Source organism: Melanotaenia boesemani, chromosome 22 (assembly GCF_017639745.1).
Source record: "Melanotaenia boesemani isolate fMelBoe1 chromosome 22, fMelBoe1.pri, whole genome shotgun sequence".
NCBI classification, from domain to species: Eukaryota; Metazoa; Chordata; class Actinopteri; order Atheriniformes; family Melanotaeniidae; genus Melanotaenia; species Melanotaenia boesemani.
This window is the reverse complement of record NC_055703.1, coordinates 27,208,261-27,231,541: the sequence shown is the minus strand read 5'-3', so window position 1 is coordinate 27,231,541 and position 23,281 is coordinate 27,208,261. Positions and strand designations below refer to the sequence as shown.

Sequence of the window (23,281 nt, the reverse complement as noted above, 5' to 3'; positions counted from 1 at the left end):
CATTTGTATCATATTTGATACATCCGGTCAAAATAAAATAAAGTATTTCTATTCTATTCTATTCTAAAAGGTCAAATTTCCTTTTTTTTTGTTGAAAACACTAATGTAACTGGCAGAATGGAAGATGAACATTTCACTTATTCTGACTCATTTTGTGCTTCACAACCTTTTTATCTTCCGGGTTTGAAAACAGTTTCCTTGTTCAAGCAGAGATGAACTCACATTTCTCACAATAGACATGGGAGAAGTGGTCTGTGCAGTGCTGGCCTCTCTGTCGTGTTTCCCATGTTGGGAAACGATCGAGGCCATCCTTTCTCACCCCAGTGGTTTTCCTCTTGCGGGGCGGTGTTGGTGTTCCTTCTGGAGAGGACACACTTTTTGACTTTTCCTGCGCTTGTGAGAGAGGTGCCAACAGAAGCCTGAAACCTTCTCAGCGGCAGGGGTTTCAGCTTGGGGTCCAGTTTTTCCAAATCTCTCCTGTAGCAGATCCATGCATTGATCACTGCCACCAGATGTATATGTACCATCTTCGGGATCTGAAGCTGAACTTGTAAAGTGCAGATAGCATGTCAAGAAGGTCCACACCTCCCATGAACTTGTTACATGCGTCAACGATGGCTGGTCTGGGGACCATTATGTGGGTTTTGGCTTTCCGATCCCAACGCTTCACATTGCCCAGTGGTTCAACGCCAACAAAAGGAGAGAGCAGGTTCACAGCTTTGTTGTCACGCCATCTTACGATAATGATGTCTTCCTGGTTCACTCTAAAATCAAGAGACCCTCTTCCTACTTTCTTCATTTCTTTCTCATCCATCAGCTGTTAGTTCTTTACCCTGTTCATTCGGACTGATGTAAAGAAGTTGTCTGCAAAAACTTTGTGATTTCTTCCTGCTGGAAGGGTTGAGGTCATTTTCAGGACAACGTCTCCGGTAGCACCAACATCAGATTTTTCTTTATCAGGATTTTCTGCCCCTTGAGTCATACAGAAAGCCACTGTTTGTCCACTTTGTCCAGCACGTCCCCACATCTTGAAACCCCACTTGTGAGGTTTTCCTGGCATGTAACACCGTAGATGTGACTTTCCTTTGAAAGGCACCATAATTTCATCGTGACATTCTTCAGGAGGTGCACAAAGAAAGCGTTGCCGTAGTTTCTCTAACCAGGGCCTGAGTTTCCACAGCTTATCTTCTTTTGCATCTTCAGACACATTGAGGTTGTCCTGAAAGTGGACCAGTGTCAGCAAATTCAGGAAACGACATCACATCACGAACTGCAGGACACCTTGTCTCCAACAGGCTCGTACGTTGGGCGTTTGTACTAACCCCATGTGAATGTACATACCCAGAATTTGCTCAGTTTCTTTGGCGTTTGTGTTCACTGACTTTCTATTTTTTGGCACGCTGTACAAGTTTGTTTCTTCTGCACTTTCCTGTAGCATTTCCTCAGTGACAAAATCTTTGAAATACATGCATGGTGTCCAGTTCAGCCTGTCTTCACAGCCTCCTCAACAGATTCCACAAACTCAACAGCTGGAGGATCAAACTGTTTTTTTCCACTGGTACTCCTTCCTTTTCACTTTGCCCTTTGTTGACTGCTTTGGTATTGTGTCCTTTGCTTTGGTTGTCTCCTCTTCTGGGACCTCTGGATCTTCCTCATCATCATTACGATCTGTGTTCTCTTCAATTCTTGCAGGAGGGGTCCATTCCTCCTCATCATCGTCATCATTTTCCCCTAGCTGCTCAATGTCACTAGCCTTTCCATCCAGAATCATTTTCAGAACTTCTTCAACGCTGTATTTTTTTTTTTTTTTTTGCCATCTATAAACATAAACACAAGCGACAGATAAAACAGGCTATTGTGAATTTTTTTGGTACTGGTCAGTTTTCAGTGAAAATCAGTAAATTACGGTTAATTATAGCGTAATCAGGGTATAACAAGTTGCATAATCTAAATGTGTTGTGTACCAAATTATGTCATTTAAACATTTAATCAGTTTATTTGAAAATTAAAAGACTATGTTGCTTGATGATATGTATAATTCACGAAATTCAATGAAATGACAATTTACTGATTTTGAGTTGCACAACCTTAATATACATTTTAACACGGTTTTATTAAAACATGAATTATGAAATATTAAGTAACAACTTAGTAACTGTTCATATTTATGTTTCAGTAAAAACTAAAATGTTTTTCTTACCTTAACCTGAGTGTCTCATTCCTCAGTAGCAGGAATCTGCTAGAAGCTCTGGAAAACCCTCTGGTGAGTGAATTACTGCCCCCTGGTGCCTAATCTGTGCACTGCATGTAATTAATCATATACAATGGGTTTTTAAAGAAAATGTTTGTCACACTGATGATGTAGAGGACTCAAAAAGTCATGTATCACATATGATACGTTTGGCGTTATAGGGTTAAAGGCACATTCCAGTTTATTCCAACCTAATTCCTGGAAGGACGGGAATGCCGGGAGAGAAGTGGAAGCCAAAGAAAACGAAAAAGATTAATAAGAATTGAAAGAAGAGAAAAACGACTAAAGTTGTAGGAAAAAATGTAGATGTTTAAAAGAAGTGAAAAAGAGATGAAGAAGTGGAAGATGGATGAAGAGCAACAAAGATGATGATGATGGACAACTAGAGGAAGATGAGAGGAGGAAGAGGAGGAGCGATGTGTGGAGAATTTTCATCCACATGATCCCAATATTTTTTTTTTATCAATTTATTTTAATCAGTTTTTCTTTTGTTCCAGAGCTGCAACTGATTTTTCAAACAAAATCTAAAATAAAAACAAAAATTAAAGAAATAAACTACAAAAGTAAAATAAAACTTAAAAAAAAGAAATAAAATAAGTAATGAGAACCACTACAGGTCAGGTCCATCTTCCAGAAAATTCCTTCGCATGACGGCGCTCCACTCGACCCTGAAACGTGTTTGTACTTCTTCATCATGTCCGTTAATGCCGGTTTCCGTGTGATGAAGCACGACACTGCATCACGCCATCATGTTCCAGGTAAACATTTTTCTCACCACAAACATCTGGTTTCTCCAATTAAACTCATTTCTTTGGGCAGACAGAATTTTGATAGAATGAAATGATTAAACAGTTTTATAGATTTATTAAAGCAGACAGATCATCATCATCATCATCATCATCTGTAACATTTACAAGTTCAAGTGATTTCTACTAAACATGTTCAGAATTACATGAAAATGATGCTCAGAGAACATTTACATTTATTCTCATAGAGAGAAGAAAGTAAAACACATTTCTGTCTGATGAAAACACAATAAACTATTTCAGGGTGAAGCTTTCATGTTTGTCCTAAAAGGTGAATTTACCTGAAGTATTTCTGGAGACAGTTTTTACAGAAAACATGGAGGAAGAGGAGAAGCGGCAGCACAATGCCTTCCAGCTGGAATATTCCATGAACGGACGTCTGGATATTTGGTGGCGCGTGCCAAGGCCAACTTGTATCATTAGCTTGTGCTACGTTAGCCTAAACAAGCTACCGTGGCTTTATAGAATATTTAGCAGTGATGTCCCGCTGTAGCATCTCCATCTGTTTATTTCTTTCACCAGTCTCTCTTCTCTGCACCATGTTCGGTGCTTTCCTCTCTTCTGTGGAGGTAAGCTGTGTCTCCTCTGATGAGCATCAGGTACAGGTGGCGTTGGAGGCCATTTTGATGATTTGGTGACCACCAAGCCCTGGTTCTCACCTCCAAAATAAAAAACCAATTGCCCAAAAAGGAAAATTTGCTTTAACCATCCAGCTCATTGGATGTTTCCAGTAACGACGGAACTCGTTCTGGTTGTCATTAAAGATGTGGACAGAATTCGACAGGTTAGACAATCACAGTTAATTATACCATAAACAGCTGGTATAAATCAGCCAATCGTTGCAGGCTAATTATGTGTGTGTGTTCCAGCAGAGAGGCAGGCAGGTGTGTAGATCTTCACCGTCTCATCCCAGGAACAGTCCACCACCTGCAGACAGCACAACCAAACAAGCTGTTAGAGGTGGAAACCCGTCAGGAACTCCTTTCTGCACATTTCCAGCAGCTCCTCATGATTCTTCCTTCACTGAATTAAATCTAAGACTTGGAGCATTCTTAAAAATAGCTCATCATAAGACAGAGAACACTTCAAAGGAACAATGGCCGAGCTGTTTCTATCGTTATCTACTCATGACAATGATCCAGCAACTTCTGGACGTAATCCTTCTACAGACAGCAGCACATGGGCGGGATGACAGTCACACATAGCGAAGCTGAATTCTGCCAGCACATGACCGTCATAAAACCACTGCAGAGCTCTATGGGTTTAGATCTGTGCCAAAAAGATCAAGAAAGACACTTTGTACTTAGACACTTTGAGAGTCATTTTAGTTAAAGCTACATTTTACTATATTTTTTTTACCTGATCACATTAGCCAACTTTCTATCAATCTATGACTAAAGTAGCCATACTGCTGGTCTACAGGGAGTGTTTTGGGTTAACGGACCGGATCACGACCACGACCATGAGTCCGCATCACTGCAGACGTTCACCAATCCACCTGTAGATTTCCCACTCCATCCTTCCTTCACTTGTGAACAAGACTATGAGATACTTGAACCCCTTCGCTTCGGGCAAGACTTCATTCCCTACCCTGAGAAGACACTCCACCCTTTTCCGGCTGGGGACTATGGTCTCAGATTTGAAGGTGCTGATTCTCATTCCAGCCGCTTCACACTCAGCTGTAAATCACTTCAGCGAGAGCTAAAGATCACGGCCCGGCGAAGCCAACAGAACCACATCATCTGCAAAAAGCAAAAACCCGATTCTGAGGCCACCAAACTGGAACCACACCCTGGCTAGAAAATCTGTCCATAAAAGTTCTGAACAGAATGACAAATGGTACCCTTGGCGGAGTCCAACACTCACTGGAAACAAATCTGACTTACTCGCAGAAATGTGGACCAAACTCTGGTATCGTCCATAAAGGGACCAGACAGCTCGAAGAAGGGGGACCAGTACTCCATACTCCCAGAGCACCCCCCACAGGAGCCCCCTGGGGGATACAGTAAAGTGCCTTCCCCATATCCACAAAGCACATGTAGACTGGTTCGGTGAACTTGCATGACCCCCTTTCCCTATATGTTTTTCCTTAAATCCTGGGAACACTCTCCCTTTTTCATCAGTTTCATGATTTGAATGATTAAAACAACTAAAAACAGCACAAATATGGGGAATTTCCAGAAATTAAGACCACATTCATCACATACGTGCAATGAGCTGGTTGACCACCACTAACTGTTACACTGAACCGCTGAGGAGAAAACATTTTAAAAGTTTTTTTTTAGATGAGATTCACATCGAAATCTTTTAACTAGAAGCTTTTCAACCAGCAGACACCTCAGTTTTGAGAAGTAAATCTTTAGGAATGAATGAAAGCAGTTTTTGTTGCAACATCTCCTCCATAAACAGATTTAAACTGTGAACAGTCACAAGAAACGGTTTCTTTCATTTCTACAGCCTCCAGTATGGTCTGAGCCTCAAGCCTCCTCTCCTGTTTTTTAACTTCTAATAAATGTTTACACATTACATTCAGAGTGAATGAACCAGCTCTGAACCACTATGACAGAATGATTAACCTCAAGTCATAAAGAATAAATGCTCAGTTAGCATGCTGCAAACATACACATACTGCCTGAAGCAAAACATGAATCATATCTGTCCTTGGAGTTTGTAGAGTTTCTAATGTTAGCTTGTAGAGTTTGTGATGTTAGCTTGTAGAGTTTGTGATGTAAGCTTGTAGAGTTTGTGATGTTAGCTTGTAAAGTTTCTAATGTTAGCTTGTAGAGTTTGTGATGTTAGCTTGTAGAGTTTGTGATGTTAGCTTGTAGAGTTTGTGATGTTAGCTTGTAAAGTTTCTAATGTTAGCTTGTAAAGTTTCTAATGTTAACTTGTAGAGTTTGTGATGTTAGCTTGTAGAGTTTATGATGTAAGCTTGTAGAGATTGTGATGTTAGCTTGTAGAGTTTGTGATGTTAGCTTGTAAAGTTTCTAATGTTAGCTTGTAGAGTTTGTGATGTAAGCTTGTAGAGTTTGTGATGTTAGCTTGTAAAGTTTCTAATGTTAGCTTGTAGAGTTTATGATGTTAGCTTGTAGAGTTTGTGATGTTAGCTTGTAGTTTGTGATGTTAGCTTGTAGAGTTTGTGATGTAAGCTTGTAGAGTTTGGGATGTTAGCTTGTAGAGTTTGTGATGTTAGCTTGTAGTTTGTGATGTTAGCTTGTAGAGTTTGTGATGTAAGCTTGTAGAGTTTGGGATGTTAGCTTGTAGAGTTTGTGATGTAAGCTTGTAGAGTTTGTGATGTTAGCTTGTAGTTTGTGATGTTAGCTTGTAGAGTTTGTGATGTTAGCTTGTAGTTTGTGATGTTAGCTTGTAGAGTTTGTGATGTTAGCTTGTAGTTTGTGATGTAAGCTTGTAGAGTTTGTGATGTTAGCTTGTAGTTTGTGATGTAAGCTTGTAGAGTTTGTGATGTAAGCTTGTAGAGTTTGTGATGTGAGCTTGTAGTTTGTGATGTTAGCTTGTAGAGTTTGTGATGTTAGCTTGTAGTTTGTGATGTAAGCTTGTAGAGTTGTGATGTTAGCTTGTAGTTTGTGATGTTAGCTTGTAGAGTTTGTGATGTTAGCTTGTAAAGTTTCTAATGTTAGCTTGTAGAGTTTGTGATGTTAGCTTGTAGAGTTTGTGATGTTAGCTTGTAGAGTTTGTGATGTTAGCTTGTAGAGTTTGTGATGTTAGCTTGTAGAGTTTGTGATGTAAGCTTGTAGAGTTTGTGATGTAAGCTTGTAGAGTTTGGGATGTTAGCTTGTAGAGTTTGTGATGTTAGCTTGTAGAGTTTGTGATGTTAGCTTGTAGAGTTTGTGATGTAAGCTTGTAGAGTTTGGGATGTTAGCTTGTAGAGTTTGTGATGTAAGCTTGTAGAGTTTGTGATGTTAGCTTGTAGTTTGTGATGTTAGCTTGTAGAGTTTGTGATGTTAGCTTGTAGAGTTTGTGATGTAAGCTTGAAAAGTTTCTAAGTTTTCTAAGTTTCTAAAACCTTACAACTAGCTCTGTCCAGATGTTTATTGGAACTGAACGTGCTGAAAAATAACACAAACATCAAAATAATTGATGGCCTTTGTTAAAGTAAGCAGAAGTGTTGACATCTTAAAGTTCCTCTTTTAAACTTGTGTAATGCCTGTTCTGCAGAAAATGGATGTGGCTACAACTGCTCTTCTTGTTAAATGTTATGAAATGATGAATGCTGTGTTTTTCCATTCTGAATGACTTGCGCTACTGATTCATGTAATTTGCATAATCGGCATAATATAAAGGCTGCGCTGGGATTGAGACTTTGGAGTTGACACCAGATACTCTCTGAGTGCTGAACCACTGTCTCTCCCCATCGCGATGTTGAAAACCTCACACTGAGTTCGTTGTAACTTATTTCTTGATAGAAAAATACCCATCAGCCTTATTGACATCAGCCACAAGGAGTTTAATGATGTAAGAAGCCAAACCAAATTTTCTCATGTAGGTTGTTTTGTGTTTACCACATGTAAAGTTTTAGTAATCAGAGTTGGGAACATAGTTAAGAAAATATCTCTGACTCCCTCATTATGCTGTAGGACTGGTTTTGTTATGCTGTACAGACACCACATTCCCTCTGCCTGCAGACCTCATAGCTGTTGCCTGGAAACCATGTTAACCATGTTCAAAAATGTGGGATTATCTATCCAGCTAACATTAAACTTTCACTTTCCCATAACTGACACACCCACTAGCTTATTAAATAAAAACTGCTGATGTGCATACCTGAAAATAGTCCCCCTCCCAAAAACAGAACAGAATAAATGCTGGCAGTGTGGCTAATTCTGATCTCTTATACAAAAATACAAAACACCAATTAGAAATATGCCAAATTCTTTACAGAGATTTTTTTTTAAATCCAGAAATATTGTGTATTGAGTCTATGGAAATTCCAGTCCTTTAAACTCTGGATTTAAGGATTAGCATTTTGAAATATCGAATTTTAACCTTTTTAAGGATCCGTGGATACCCTGACTGATGTGAGTTTGCAGAGTTTGTAATGTAAGCTGCTTCACAACTACTCTTTTGTGGTGAAGGAGGACAGAAAGTAGAAGAAAGGCTGGTTAAAAACACTGAAATAATGCTGCCTCGTGTGCCGTCTTGTCGCAGCAGGTGAAGTGTTGACCCTAGAAAGATGGACGACTGAGATGAGATGCTCGTCCCTCCATCTCCTCTTAAAGACACATCAAAGAGCTCCATCTGAATCAGCTTCTATTATCTGGTTTGAGATGACTGGTTGCTCTACGTAACAGGCTGCATCTCGTAAAAGACTGGTTGCATTTGCATCAAACCCCTGCTCTGAGTAATTTATCCTCCAGCTTTCATCATTCTCCACTGACTCAGAGGGAATTATGCAGCTGGACTGAAACCTTTCATCACTTTACTGTTGATTGAAAGTGTTTTAGTTCAAATGTAACACTAGAAAAGTCAAAGAAACAACACACATTAGTTTTTCTAAATCTTTGAAGATCAGCATATATTTTAACAGGGACAATGCCTGTTTGACTCTCTTTGATTTTGTATTTCAGAAAAGATGTTGCATTTAATTGGATAAAAATCGGTTTTGTGGAGTACCTCAGGGGTCCGTCCTCAGCCCCCTTAATTTCTGCAGACATATAATCCACGTTTTTTTCTTCATGCTGCATGTTAGCATTAAAGTTTTGACACGATAACTGAAAAGTTTAATCTGGAAAAATTTTTGTAAAATGTATGACAGGAGATTATTGTTTGGATTTTAAAATATTCTGACCCACGATCCCATCATTAAAGAAAAATCTGATTGGATGTCACTCAGGACAGATTCAGAAATCAGGTTTTAGTTGGTTTTGTCCTCCTAGAATTTTAAACTGATATGTGAATGTGGTTAAAATACTCAATGTAAATTTTGTAAACAAAAAACTGAAATATTCAGAATTATATGGAAGAAAATTAGAATAAATTCAATAATTATTAGGTCAAAATAATCAACCAAAATCTCTGAGACTGAAGTTTTTTTTTTTTTTTTTTTAATTAATTAAATGTTGCATTTTGTATGAATTTATTTCCCAACAGAAACTTTTCAGGTCAGTAAGTGAGGTGATTAGGGTGGTAGCGGGACGGGGGACTGCAGGAGAAGCTGAAAATGACACCTCTCAACAGAAACTTTTCAGGTGATGAGATGGAAAAGAAAACAGTTGTGGAGCTGTGTTCACCCCTTCCTCTGCTCTATAATCAGTCCGAACATCTATCATCTGGATGGCATGCCTCTGTGGGAAAGTGGTTATCATCTGGATGAATTGCAAGGTTATAAAAATATGACTGATGGAGCAAAGACGCAAGTCTTTCTTCAGTCCGGATGTTTATGATCATAAGAGCTCAGACGAATAAGGTTATTACTGTATCTTGATATGTTACTATCTTAAAGCAATGCTCCACATGTTTCCAACTATAAAACTGTTAACGCAAAGATTTAATTTTATCTTAATGTTATAAGGATTTTTTGACATACCTGCAGACGTTTCTGAGGATGGCTGCAGGTGACAGCCGAAACCTGTCAGGTGTGTTACAACATCCTACTACTACTGTCTGAATAATACAAATGTTTCTGCCTCGTTTCAGTGCTGTTTAGTAAAACAACTCTATTTACCACAGCTGAGTAGTTTATTTCTAAGGTAATCAACAGGTTTATCTTTGTGTTTAGGATGAGAAGTCCCCAAGAGGCGTTGGATCGTGTTTGTCTTCTTATGGTCAGTTGATAAAATTTTTAGAAACATGACATGACATTAGAAACATCTCTCTTTATTACCCACCATTACCTGGTCATGACCAGAAAGACCGGTAGAGAGAAAGAGATGTGGGACGGAGCAAGAGATAAGTGAACAGTCAACATCAGCATGAGCTTCCAACAAAGTGGTATGGAGCCATTACGTCAGCACGCACTCAGCTGGAAAACACACAGAGATGTTCGGCAGGTTGAAGTCCTGACGGATGAAAACCTTGAGAACATGTTTTCCATGCTTACTAAATGGAACAGTAGCATCATGTGTACATGGCAATGTTAGCAATATGGCATTAGCCAACTCCGCAGACCTGTTGGAGGTGGGATATTTGAAAAACGGTTGAATAATTCTCAGTGATTTTAAACCTCCATCCCTTACATGAGTTGAGCAGTAACTAATGGGAATCCATTACAGTGACTGATACAATGAGCCCTTTTTATGACATGGGATCCCTTTCTGTTCACCTTTGACACTTTAAATGAATCCATGAGCAAGAATTTGGGAAAAGACTTGCAAAACATACTGTAAGTTAAAGTTCCCTGGGAACAACTGTCATCAGAAAAAATTGAGTCAGCTTCTGTTAATTGGGAAGAAAAACATGCATGAGATGTTTTCAGTGAGATTCTGTCTGTCAGGTGAGTTAAAGCTGTGCTTCCATGCAGCTGTTAGCTGTGGTCACATGGTGTAGCTGGACGGTCTTCGCCGGCTTCCCGCCACCATCGGGCTTCCCTCCCCTCCCTGCTCCATCCAATCCCTGAATCAGAGAGTCAACCAGCTGAACGGCCTCTCAGGGCATGAACAAGCAAAGTGGTCGTGCAGTGACTCAGCCACGAGGAGAGAAATGCCCTTCTTTAATTAAGTTTAACAGCCGGTCGTAATATGAAGGCTGCCAAGACTGCAGCAAAGCACCAAGAGGAGAGAGTGAAGGGAACAGAGAGAAAGGACAAGATGTGAAGCGAGGGGGAAAGCTGGGAAATAAGAAAGCCTGAAGGGAAAGGAAAGGTAAGAATGGGTTCAAAGTCTGAGGAGTGTTTAATGTCCCTGAAAAACGAGGAAAAGATGAATGAAGAAACACTAATTAAAACAGTAATAAGCCTGTGGCAGCTTGTTCTCTCAGGGAACGTCACAGTTCAGTACTCGTGTTATCAGTGTCGGAGCGTCGTGGTAACACCGCCTCCGTGCTGAAAATCCTGACTCACCACGGCCGACTCCTCCGTTCTCATTCAATTAGAGGACTTCTGTAAAATCCAGACTGGCATCTTCAAAAGTCAGAGCAGCCCGTAAACCAAATATTTAGTGTGCAGATAAACTGACTGGAGAACATCAGTTTTATAATTAGGAAGCAAAACCCAGAAAAAAATGGTTCATTTCTGAATGAAAAATGCATCAAAATATGAAGTTGGAGAGAATTTCATTTAACTTAAACATGTTTAAAACGGCTCCGATAACAAACCAGAGAAAGTTCTTGTTTTATAGAACTGTAGGATGCAAACAGGGGAGCTGAAAAACAAAAGAGCTGCAGTTTATTACTTACACAGACATCATGTTTGACTTAAACTGGCAGCAACAACTGCTCGTATTTACGTGATCTCACATCCTCCTCATCCTGGAGGTGCTGCTCGCTCAGCTGGACGAGGAGGTGGAACGGACTTTCTTTTTTCTAAAAAGTGGAACTTTACCTCTCCGTTCTATGGCTACCTGCTCATCACTTGAATTCTCTGTCTTCCTTCCTCATGTCACTCAAGCGGATCCTAAAACGGCGTCCTACCGCAGAAACTTGAGATCTCTCAGACCTACACAGCTGTCTGATGAGGTTTACTCTTCCCTCCCTTCCCACTCAGACTTCTCCTTACTGACTGTTAATGAGGCTACAGAAACACTCTGCTCCTCTCTCGCCTCCTCTCTGGACAAACTCTGTCCTCTGGTTTCAAAAACATCCAACACCTGCAGGACACCGGCCATCGAGGCCGGAGGTGGTGATCCCTGATCTTGTGTTTTATATCTCCAGTCTGGGGGAAGCAGCTTTTTGATTATATGAGAAGTCACAGTTCATTTAAAGCCACTGGATGACAGAAACAAAGCTTTCTTCTACTACAGCTTCAACTCTAACAATAAACTCTGAATGTAAAAGTCACTCGATGTCAGGAATGAAGACATCAGCAGATCCTCAGAAGTTCTCCAGAAAAAGTTTTATTTAAAGCCGGACTTATCTGAACTGGTTTTTGTTCTCATGGATCCGGAACATGAAAATAAATCCCGCTCTGCTCGGCTGGAGGTTATTTTTGTAAAATAACCGAGCCACACGCCTGCAGATGGGCGTCACCCTGCCTTCCTGTGATCTATCGCCTCATCTCGTCTCTGAGCAGCACACAAACACAGAGAACCACCTAGCAAGCACAAAGCTGTGTTAGCGTGGTAAAGTGTGTGAGGTTTGGCTTGTGATGTTGTAACGAGGGTCATCCATCAGACATACATGGGTTACAACCGGAGGCGACCACAGTCGCCGTGTGGAGGGGAGGGGAGCGCCATGACCACAAAAACTGATTTTATAAACAGTGAAGAGCAGCGCGTGTGAAGCAGAAAGATTAAAAAGCCGAGCAGGGAGGAGGTTTGATGTATCCTGGTGGGACAGATGATGCAGAGTTGTTGGGTTTCCAGTAGATTAGCCTGACGTCAGGATTACCAGTCTGCTATCATGTTCATGGAAACGATGCCGAGTTCACAGCGACTTCTTACAACAAGAAGCTCCGTGTTTTCTTCCGCTGGCCTCTGATCATCTGTCCATCCTCCTCTGTAGACATGTTCAGGATGTCACAGATGTTTCAGAGGAAAAATCAAAGGAGGATAAATTCTTTCCCTCCAGTCAGCCTGAAACGTAATCTTTAACAGGGTTACAGCTTTTTGTCCACATTCAAACCTCGTTTCCCTGAATCTCACAAACAACAGACCCATAAAGACCCATAAAGACACGATGCACGTTTCAATGGGAAATAAAGCAGAATTAATTTAGTCTTGTGGTCGAGACCTGCTGACAGGTCTTGTGAATCTGTCTGTAGTCACCTGCATCTGGTCCTGAATCTCTGGATAAAACATCCGCTCAACGCAGCTCAGAGCGTCGTGCTCGGATCGCTTTGTAGATGAGGCTAAACGACGTGACTCAACCAGCTGAAATCAGAGTTTTTCCTCACAGATTTTAGTTTTTAACTAAGATTTCTAAATACCATAAAGAAAAACATGTCTGACATTTGTCTGTCAGATCAGCCTTTTTGGTTACCATAGCAACAAGAGTCAGGCCAGGTGCCGATGAGGGAACATCAATCCAGTTTAGTTGGTTTCAAGGTAACATCAAACTTTCCTGATTTCGCTGCAGTGGCTCCTCTGAAGCCTCAAAGTGGTCAAACAAACCAAAATGCAGGAAGATGTGAGGCATTGTTAGTCAGGGCCGGTGTCACCACCGACTTCCTGAACCAATTCAGTTAGTTCCATTTCCAGATATCTGTGTAACAAAAAGCTTTATCGAAAGTTAAAAACATTCCCAGGTAACTACTTTTTATAAAACACTGAGCCGTTTACATGACCATCAGAATCATATATCTGGGAGTAATCAGATTACTACAATGATCTGGATATGAGGCGTCTACATGAACATCAACGATTGTTGTCTATGTTTACCGGTCCTTAACATAATTTACTTAGAGTACGTACGTGCGTGGTGATGTCACTTTGTTACTTTTAAAGCAGGTGTGGCGGATCCCACAGTCTTAGCGTTAGCTGCTATGTGAGAGCTCGCAGCCTGAGTGTTAGCTGCCAACGTGAGAGGTAATAAGCAGCTAAAGGTTTACAGGCGAATGAAATCCAATGGTGAATGAAAACATCTGAATGTGTCAGGCTTCGAATGTGTATATATAAATATATATATATATATATGTATGTGTGTGTGTATAAGTAGTCCATCCAAATAAGAAAACACCATCTAACCACGGCTAATCACTCCAATTCTCACAGACCATCAGTCTGCTGCTGCGATGCTGGACAGGACAACGTAAAAAACATTTTTAAACTGGTTTTATTTGATTCAAGAAGAAAAAAATCTACAAAGATGGACACACTGAAACACAGACGTGTGTTCATGTTTAACAGGCGACCTCATGATGATCACAGCTAACAACACGTCGTCTCTCAGACTGAACAGTGTGGCTGGTTGCCGTGGGAAACCGTTTACTGTGGTCAGTTCCCGCTGATTCGGACGGACATGATCCAGCCTCAGCATCACCGTCTTTACTTACTTTATTCATACAGGTCGTCCCACTGAGACACACAGTCTCATTTACTTTTCCTTAATATGAGTTTCCATCAAGTTATTTCTGCCCTCAGGTCGAAAACCCATGAATGTGTGTGTGTGTGTGTGTGTGTGTGTGTGGATCTCATCTCAATAAGTCGATCAGATGTTTCTACCTGGTCTGCTCTTTTCTGAAGGACAAATTGCAGCCATTCAGGAGTAATTCCCTCCGAGGTTTCAGAGCGATCTGAGACCAGGACGATAATTTAAACCGTCACTTAGCTGTGATTTCCAGCGTTTTTGTACCATTTAGAGCAAAGTTTGTTCTCCACTTATTCCAGGAGTCTGAGAGCAGTTCAACCTTCATCTCTCCGACCGTGAGGACGGCCTCGCTGGAGCTTACCCGAAGACGGTTTATGTAAAACTGTGGGATCCCTGCTGCTGGAGAATCATTCAGCCAGTTTAGTAAAATTAACAAACAAAACCTGGTCTGACACACAGCGGATTTATTTAGACGAGAATACTGAAATAATCTCACATTAAAATATTTTCTATTTTATTCTGAAATATTTTTTCAGTTTTCTGAATTAAATAACTTCCATTAAAAAACAAAATGATCTGTTTTTTTAATAAATTATTTTTTTTATTAGAATTATTATTAGAATTTTTTTTTCACATCAAACAATATTACCTATTTATTATTTTTACCTAATGATTTTATTAAAATTTCACCTGTTTTTCTGAAATAGAATAATTTTAATTTAAATAAAAGACAAAATATGATTTTTTTCTGCGTTATGTGATTGTCTTTTTAATAAAAAAAATAATATAATTTTCTTTTTTTCTTTTCTAACTGAACTTTTGTCATTATTTTATTTCATTTTAAAGATTTTTAATCTAAACCATCTCACTAATTTTGTTTCACAGTCAAACAAGTAGCTCAGAAAAACTACAAAACCTCTTATAATCTGAACTTTCCATCTTCCAGTAATTTCAATATTCCATGAAAACTGATCAGTAGAGCCTCGTCTGAGCAGGAATAAACTTTATTACTTTTCTGACAGTGAGAAATATTGACCCGCTGGCCGGATGATGAGATAACAAACACGACAGCCGATGGGCTGAAAGGGTTTGAAGTTCAGCAAAGAAAACCTGACGTCCACGCCCACGTTCTCCCTCCTGCATCACGGCCGAGTCTGCAGCTGAAATCCTTGTTTCCTGATCTGATCCCAGCATCCTTCCTGACAGGATTCCCCCGGCCCGACAGCCACTGTGTGTGTGTTGTGTGTGGGTCAACCTCAGCCTGTTTGATGGATGAGCCCGTTAAAGAAACTGAACACAGTGATCATTTCCTTAGTTTTAATAAAAGATTCAAAACCACTTTCAGCTCCATGATGACAGAAGGAGGTGAGAACAACCCACAGATGTTCTGGATCTGCTTGCAGAACCGAGGAATGAAGGACAAAGACCAGAAACCAGCAAGGCTTCGATCTCTGGGAATTACCGGTCAAAAGATGCTTACATTTTAAATGACGTTTCCTTCAGGTTGGGAGACAGCTCCCAGTCTGAGATAGGAACTAAAGCTGTAGCTCCCAGTCTGAGCTAGAAACTATAGCTGTGGCTCCCGGTCTGAGATAGGAACTAAAGCTGTAGCTCCCAGTCTGAGCTAGAAACTAAAGCTGTGGCTCCCGGTCTGAGATAGGAACTAAAGCTGTAGCTCCCAGTCTGAGCTAGAAACTAAAGCTGTGGCTCCCGGTCTGAGGTAGGAACTAAAGCTGCGACTCCCGTCTCAGGTTGGGAGACAGCTCCCAGTCTGAGGTAGAAACTAAAGCTGTGGCTCCCGGTCTGAGGTAGGAACTAAAGCTGTGGCTCCTGGTCTGAGGTAGGAACTAAAGCTGTAGCTCCCAGTCTGAGGTAGGAACTAAAGCTGCGACTCCCGTCTCAGGTTGGGAGACAGCTCCCGGTCTGAGGTAGGAACTAAAGCTGTGGCTCCCGGTCTGAGGTAGGAACTAAAGCTGTAGCTCCCAGTCTGAGGTAGGAACTAAAGCTGCGACTCCCGTCTCAGGTTGGGAGACAGCTTTGTTTGTTGTGTCGATGAGGAAAATGCAACTGAACGTGTTCATGTCTCCCAGGCCTGTAAATACTGTACGTGTATGACGGTTTTCCATATGGGGAACAAGTTGAGGAGTTTATGACAACATATGGAAAAGTCCTGCTTTTCTAGTCCTCTACAAAACAACCCAGAATAAAAAAGCTTTCTTTTTCTGGATGTCCTCATCTGAGACCACTAGAGGAGCAAAAGGCCTCGGTGAGCTGAAAACTATCAATCAATCAGACTTTATTTATATTTCACTTTTCATACAATTTTGGAATTCAAAGTGCTCTACAGAAATAATAGAAATACAACAGAAATAAAACCAAAAGTCTTCCTGTTGTAACCTGTTACAGAAAGAGTCTGAATGGAATACACAGCGTGTTACCTGGTTGGGGACATGCAGGTTAAAGTCTAATCCACAGACGAACTCTGAATGATGCTCCACGGAGTCCAGAAGAGGCGGATCTCTACTGTAATCCCAGAACCTGAACACACACATGAACACATAAAACAGAAACATATTTTTAACTAAAAGTAATAAAAAAAAACCTACAGCCACATCATAAAAAACTACAGCCACATCATAAAAAAACTACAGCCACATCATAAAAAAACTACAGCCACATCATAAAAAACTACAGCCACATCATAAAAAACTACAGCCACATCATAAAAAACTACAGCCACATCATAAAAAAACTACAGCCACATCATAAGAAAACTACAGCCACATCATAAGAAACTACAGCCACATCATAAAAAACTACAGCCACATCATAAAAAACTACAGCCACATCATAAAAAAACTACAGCCGCATCATAAAAAACTACAGCCGCATCATAAAAAACTACAGCCACATCATAAAAAAACTACAGCCACATCATAAAAAACTACAGCCACATCATAAGAAACTACAGCCACATCATAAAAAACTACAGCCACATCATAAGAAACTACAGCCACATCATAAAAAAACTACAGCCACATCAAAAAAAAATCTACAGCCACATCATAAGAAACTACAGCCACATCATAAAAAACTACAGCCACATCATAAAAAAACTACAGCCACATCATAAGAAACTACAGCCACATCATCATTTCCCTTCAGGCTTAAAAAAGTATTTTATACTCCTGCAGAAATCTGATCTCCACTACAATCTGGATTTCTTGTAAGGAAGCATCAGTAGAATAATCTCAGAGTTTCTCTTCTTTCTCTGCAGTTCTGCTGCTTCTTCCACATCTAACTGGTCCAGGCAGATGGCCGTCCGTCCCAGTTCTGGTTCTGATGGAGGTTTTCCTCCCTGGTTCTGGATCTGATGGAGGGTTTTCCTCTCTGTTTCTGGTCCTGGTGGAGGTTTTCCTCTCTGGTTCTGGTCCTATTGGAGGTTTTCCTCTCTGGTTCTGGTCCTCGTGGAGGTTTTACTCTCTGGTTCTGGTCCTGGTGGAGGTTCTCCTCTCTGGTTCTGGTCCTATTGGAGGTTTTCCTCTCTGGTTCTGGTCCTGGTGGAGGTTCTCCTCTCTGGTTCTGGTCCTGGTGGAGGTTTTACTCTCTGGTTCTGGTCCTGGTGGAGGTTTTACTCTCTGGTTCTAGTCCTGGTGGAGGTTTTCCTCTCTGGTTCTGGTCCTGGTGGAGGTTTTCCTCTCTGGTTCTGGTCCTGGTGGAGGTTTTACTCTCTGGTTCTGGTGGAGGTTTTACTCCCTAGTTCTGGTCCTGGTGGAGGTTTTACTCCCTGGTTCTGGTCCTGGTGGAAGTTTTACTCCCTGGTTCTGGTCCTGGTGGAGGTTTTACTCCCTGGTTCTGGTCCAGGTGGAGGTTTTACTCTCTGGTTCTGGTCCAGGTGGAGGTTTTACTCTCTGGTTCTGGTCCAGGTGGAGGTTTTACTCCCTGGTTCTGGTCCTGGTGGAAGTTTTACTCTCTGGTTCTGGTCCTGGTGGAGGTTTTACTCCCTGGTTCTGGTCCTGGTGGAGGTTTTACTCTCTGGTTCTGGTCGTGGTGGAGGTTTTCCTCTCTGGTTCTGGTCCTGGTGGAGGATTTCCTCTCTGGTTCTGGTCGTGGTGGAGGTTTTACTCCCTGTCTCTGGTTCTGGTCCTGGTGGAGGTTTTACTCCCTGGTTCTGGTCCTGGTGGAGGTTTTACTCTCTGGTTCTGGTCCTGGTGGAGGTTTTACTCTCTGGTTCTGGTCGTGGTGGAGGTTTTACTCCCTGGTTCTGGTCCTGGTGGAGGTTTTACTCTCTGGTTCTGGTCCTGGTGGAGGTTTTACTCCCTGGTTCTGGTCCTGGTGGAGGTTTTACTCTCTGGTTCTGGTCCTGGTGGAGGTTTTACTCTCTGGTTCTGGTCCTGGTGGAGGTTTTCCTCTCTGGTTCTGGTCCTGGTGGAGGTTTTACTCTCTGGTTCTGGTCGTGGTGGAGGTTTTACTCTCTGGTTCTGGTCCTGGTGGAGGTTTTACTCTCTGGTTCTGGTCCTGGTGGAGGTTTTCCTCTCTGGTTCTGGTCCTGGTGGAGGTTTCACTCTCTGGTTCTGGTCGTGGTGGAGGTTTTACTCTCTGGTTCTGGTCCTGGTGGAGGTTTTCCTCTCTGGTTCTGGTCCTGGTGGAGGTTTTACTCTCTGGTTCTGGTCCTGGTGGAGGTTTTACTCTCTGGTTCTGGTCGTGGTGGAGGTTTTACTCTCTGGTTCTGGTCCTGGTGGAGGTTTTACTCTCTGGTTCTGGTCCTGGTGGAGGTTTTCCTCTCTGGTTCTGGTCCTGGTGGAGGTTTCACTCTCTGGTTCTGGTCCTGGTGGAGGTTTTACTCTCTGGTTCTGGTCCTGGTGGAGGTTTTACTCCCTGGTTCTGGTCCTGGTGGAGGTTTTCCTCTCTGGTTCTGGTCCTGGTGGAGGTTTTACTCCCTGGTTCTGGTCCTGGTGGAGGTTTTACTCCCTGGTTCTGGTCCTGGTGGAGGTTTTACTCTCTGGTTCTGGTCGTGGTGGAGGTTTTACTCCCTGGTTCTGGTCCTGGTGGAGGTTTTACTCTCTGGTTCTGGTCCTGGTGGAGGTTTTACTCTCTGGTTCTGGTCGTGGTGGAGGTTTTACTCTCTGGTTCTGGTCGTGGTGGAGGTTTTACTCTCTGGTTCTGGTCGTGGTGGAGGTTTTACTCTCTGGTTCTGGTCCTGGTGGAGGTTTTACTCTCTGGTTCTGGTCCTGGTGGAGGTTTTCCTCTCTGGTTCTGGTCCTGGTGGAGGTTTTACTCTCTGGTTCTGGTCCTGGTGGAGGTTTTACTCTCTGGTTCTGGTCCTGGTGGAGGTTTTACTCTGCTCTGTCGCCTCGTTTAGCTCAGGCTGGAGGACTGAAGTGAAGAGTTGAATTGGTTTATATGGACACATTTATAATTAATTTGATTAGTGTTAATTATATAATGAATTTGTTTTAACTGGGTTATAACTGGACTACTGTCCTTTAGAAATGGATTAACTGATTGTGAATTAACAATAAAATAATGTTCTGAAAAGGATCTTTTTCCAGGATTCCCAACTAAAATCCCACTGGACATTCATTTAAAACCAGTTCAGGTTTGGATCTGAGTTCTTGTATTTTTTTTGCCGATAAGACTTTTTAAATCCAATGTGGAAGGACTGCAGTTCAGATTTATCTCTGCCGTCAGCCTAGATGAAGAGAATCAGAGATGCTTTCACACAAAGAAAAATGCAGAACGTTTTTAAACCAAGAAACCAGATCATATCGTTTATAAAATTCTGACAAAGCAACAAGAAGCACTTCATTATTGCTACGTATGATGACAAAATCATGTTATCCAGGAGGATGATGGTAACAGGGAGGAAAGACGCTGCTTTTAAGTCTGCGAGGAAGACGGCCATCTGGACAACGAGGTTATGAAAAATCAAGAGGATGAAGAAGTAGGGAGCAGGAGAGGAAAGTGGAAAGAAAGACAATAAAACACTGCCTGCAGACCTCAGGCAGAAGAGGCCAATCAGACTAATTGAAAGACTGTTTCTCTTCCTGGTCCTGACAGAATGGCGTGTGTGTGTGTGTGTGTGAGTGTGTACGAGAAGCCTGACGCAGCAAACACTCCCTCCAGACTCATCCACTTTGCAAATGTAATTAAATCATTTTCAGAGGGAACTGCAGCTCCCAACAGGCTCCATTAGGCCTGTATTAATACTGCAAGCTCAACACACACACATTAACGTGCACACACACTCGTGCACACAGTGAGTCATGGGTGTCTGGGGAGAGTCAGGCATTGAGAGGTATTATCCACTGAGTGAATGAGTTGTTAGTGTAAATCACGGCTCACACTGAACACGTACACGCGTGTGCTTTTGTGTGTGTGTGATTCTGTGCTTGCTTCTGGATTGAATGGATGTGAACAGCAAACACACATTTTCTCAGAGAAAAGGGGGAAGATGGCCTGACTCCATCTGACATCCCAGAGTTTTTCAGTCTGTAGTTTGTAGGGCTGCAACTAATGACTATTCTGATGGTCGATTAGTCACCGACTATTAAAATGAGAAGTCGACCAATCGGATTTTGTATCTGATGATTATTAAATGGATCTTATTTCACTTTCAGCTTTGAAATCTTGCATGAGGTTGTTATGTAAATCCGACGTTCCTCCTCTTTAAATGTTCGAGCATTGCAGACGTTCTTCCGTGGAACGCAAGGTCCGCTTTACAAACCTCTCACGTATTTGTTTTGTAAGTTTAACTTGAAGTTATTTCAGACTTTTGAAGTCTTTTTATTCCCTGGTCCGTGTGCAACTCTCAGCAGAGATAGAGAACAAGATGATGTCTCACTCTACGTTTTATTAGCTGACAATAGTCGAAGGGTAAATTCGTTGTCGACAGTAGTCGACAATAAATTTATTTTATTTTTTTTTACATTAGACGATCACTTTAATTGTTCTCAATTTATAAAATTTTAATTCATAAAATCTAGACCTGAAAAAGGTCGCATTTATGCCCCCCTTTTTCCTGGTCAGTGCTCCTGGCCCCCCGATCAGAGCTTTTTTAGACCCGCCCCTGCATATCTGAAGTATAAACCCCGTCTACCACCAGCCAGCTACTGTTAGAGAAGGTCCTGCCAAAAACAACACTTTGAGGTAAATATGTGACGATGTGAACCATGAACTGCTAGTTTCCTCCCTCTCAGCTGAACAATCAACAAAAACACAACAAGAGAGAAAAGCCGATCAGCTGATCATCGACAGCCGTCGTGATTCATGGAGCAACATGAAAGATAAGGAAAGAAACAGCTATTGCACAGAGATGACCAGAGATCCTCTAGAGCAGCCATGTTGGTGCAGAACGCAGGTTTAAAAAAGAACGCAGGAAAAATGTGGGTGTACCGCGAAAAGAGTGTGTGTTAAAACCTCATTCTCCACAGAAGCGACGTCCATGAGTCGCTCTGTTAATGTTGAGTTTATTCTCACATCCATCGATAGAACAAGCTGGCTCGTCTTTTCCATCTCGCTCCATTTCCCACCGTCATAACAGGGAAATGACGGGTGTTTGGGGCTTTTCATGCCGTGCATGAGTTAAAAATATTAAAGCAATTAATTACATAAATTAGTTAACACTGTTAACGCGTTATTTTTGACAGCCCTAGTATTTACGCTTCATCAGCTGCTCTGTTAGCAACATCAAGCTTTGACTGTCCATTATTTGTTCTGAAGACCCAGATCCCCGAGACAAACAAAAGAATTCACAAAGCTAACAGAAATGATTTCCTCATCTGATACGATGGATTAGAACATTCTGTTACAAAGGCTTGGAGATGTTATTGGAATTAAAGGAACCTCTGGTTTAAGTCAGATTTAGCTGATAGGTTTCACTTTGATTTTGTAAACAATGAGTCTTTCTCACACAACAGAGTAAGTGACGGAGTTCCTCAGGGTTCTGTACTTGGACTGATACTTTTTACTTTGTACATGCTTCCATTAGGTAATATTGATATAAAAATGATATGATAATATAACATAACAATACATATATTATTGTATGATATATAATTATTATATTAATGATATATAAAAAAATTAAATAAATTAATATCTTATATTAGTAATATATGCAGATGATACTTTGCTTCATGTTTCAGTGAGTCGTTAAAATGAAAGCAAGTGTTACAGACATAATAACCTGGTTCTGCTTTTGAAATTAAACCAAGATTAAGTTTTTGTCAACAGGTCTAAATGCTTCAGATACACACTGTGAAACCATAAACACACCCTGGGTGTTCCCCAGTACTAATGTGATAAAGCCTGAGGTTGTTTTCGACCACGGTCCATCCTTTAAATAACAAATTCTAACAAAAAATCTTGATGAGCATCTTTTTTTACTTGCTATTTATGATGTTTAACTACACAGACTTCAGTGTTTATCTACCATTTCAATGACTGGAGAGGTGGTTTCACACATTGTCACAGGGAATATATCTTAAATAACCACCTTCATGCTGCGTACCCAAATAATTTCTTCCACGTGTTTTTCCTTCCCCTATAAGTGATCTAAAACAGTCTGAGGCTTGTTCGAGGCTTTGAGTGTCAGAACGCTGCCACCCCATGGATTCTACAAATTTAGGATTGCACATTGTCTTTCAATATATAAATGTTTTATTTAAATAGCACCAAAAAACCTATACTTGAATAAATCCATGTACTATCATCCATATAATTTTGCGAGCACACAAAGAATGAAGTTCAGCTTATTTATGGCACCTACTGCTGAGTAGTGTGAAACCTAATGAATGCAGTAGCAATAAAAATAAATAAATAAATAATCTGAGCAGCAATGAATGTGTTTCTGTCACAGAGGCCTTTTTAGTGCATTAAGAGTCGGGGTGACATTCCTGCAGCTAACAGCCGCTGCAGACCAGCCTCATAAATGGGCTTCAGCTGTGATTTACAGCTGACAAACCACAGCAACAGAATTCACTTTTCCTACAGATGAAGGCTTAATTGATTCATTGATTGGTAGACTTTTAGAGAAATAAGACATAAAACATACACTAAAGAAATAGGAAAAACTTTGGATATAAGG

At 41.1% G+C, this 23,281-nt stretch overlaps 1 protein-coding gene across 3 annotated transcripts in view; it reads right to left on the bottom strand.

The window, feature by feature from the left end:
• Positions 1-3,095: 3,095 nt before the first annotated feature.
• Positions 3,096-23,281, bottom strand: part of pex7 (peroxisomal biogenesis factor 7) — a 64,529-nt gene continuing 44,343 nt past the window's right edge. For all 3 annotated transcript variants that reach the window (XM_041976032.1, XM_041976034.1, XM_041976035.1), the window contains exons 10-11: positions 16,632-16,731; positions 3,096-3,984 (exon numbers count right to left, since the gene is read on the bottom strand). In XM_041976032.1, the coding sequence (XP_041831966.1) occupies positions 3,904-3,984; positions 16,632-16,731 (181 nt within the window). In that variant the 3' untranslated portion in view covers positions 3,096-3,903. The remainder of the gene's footprint in view (positions 3,985-16,631; positions 16,732-23,281) is intronic.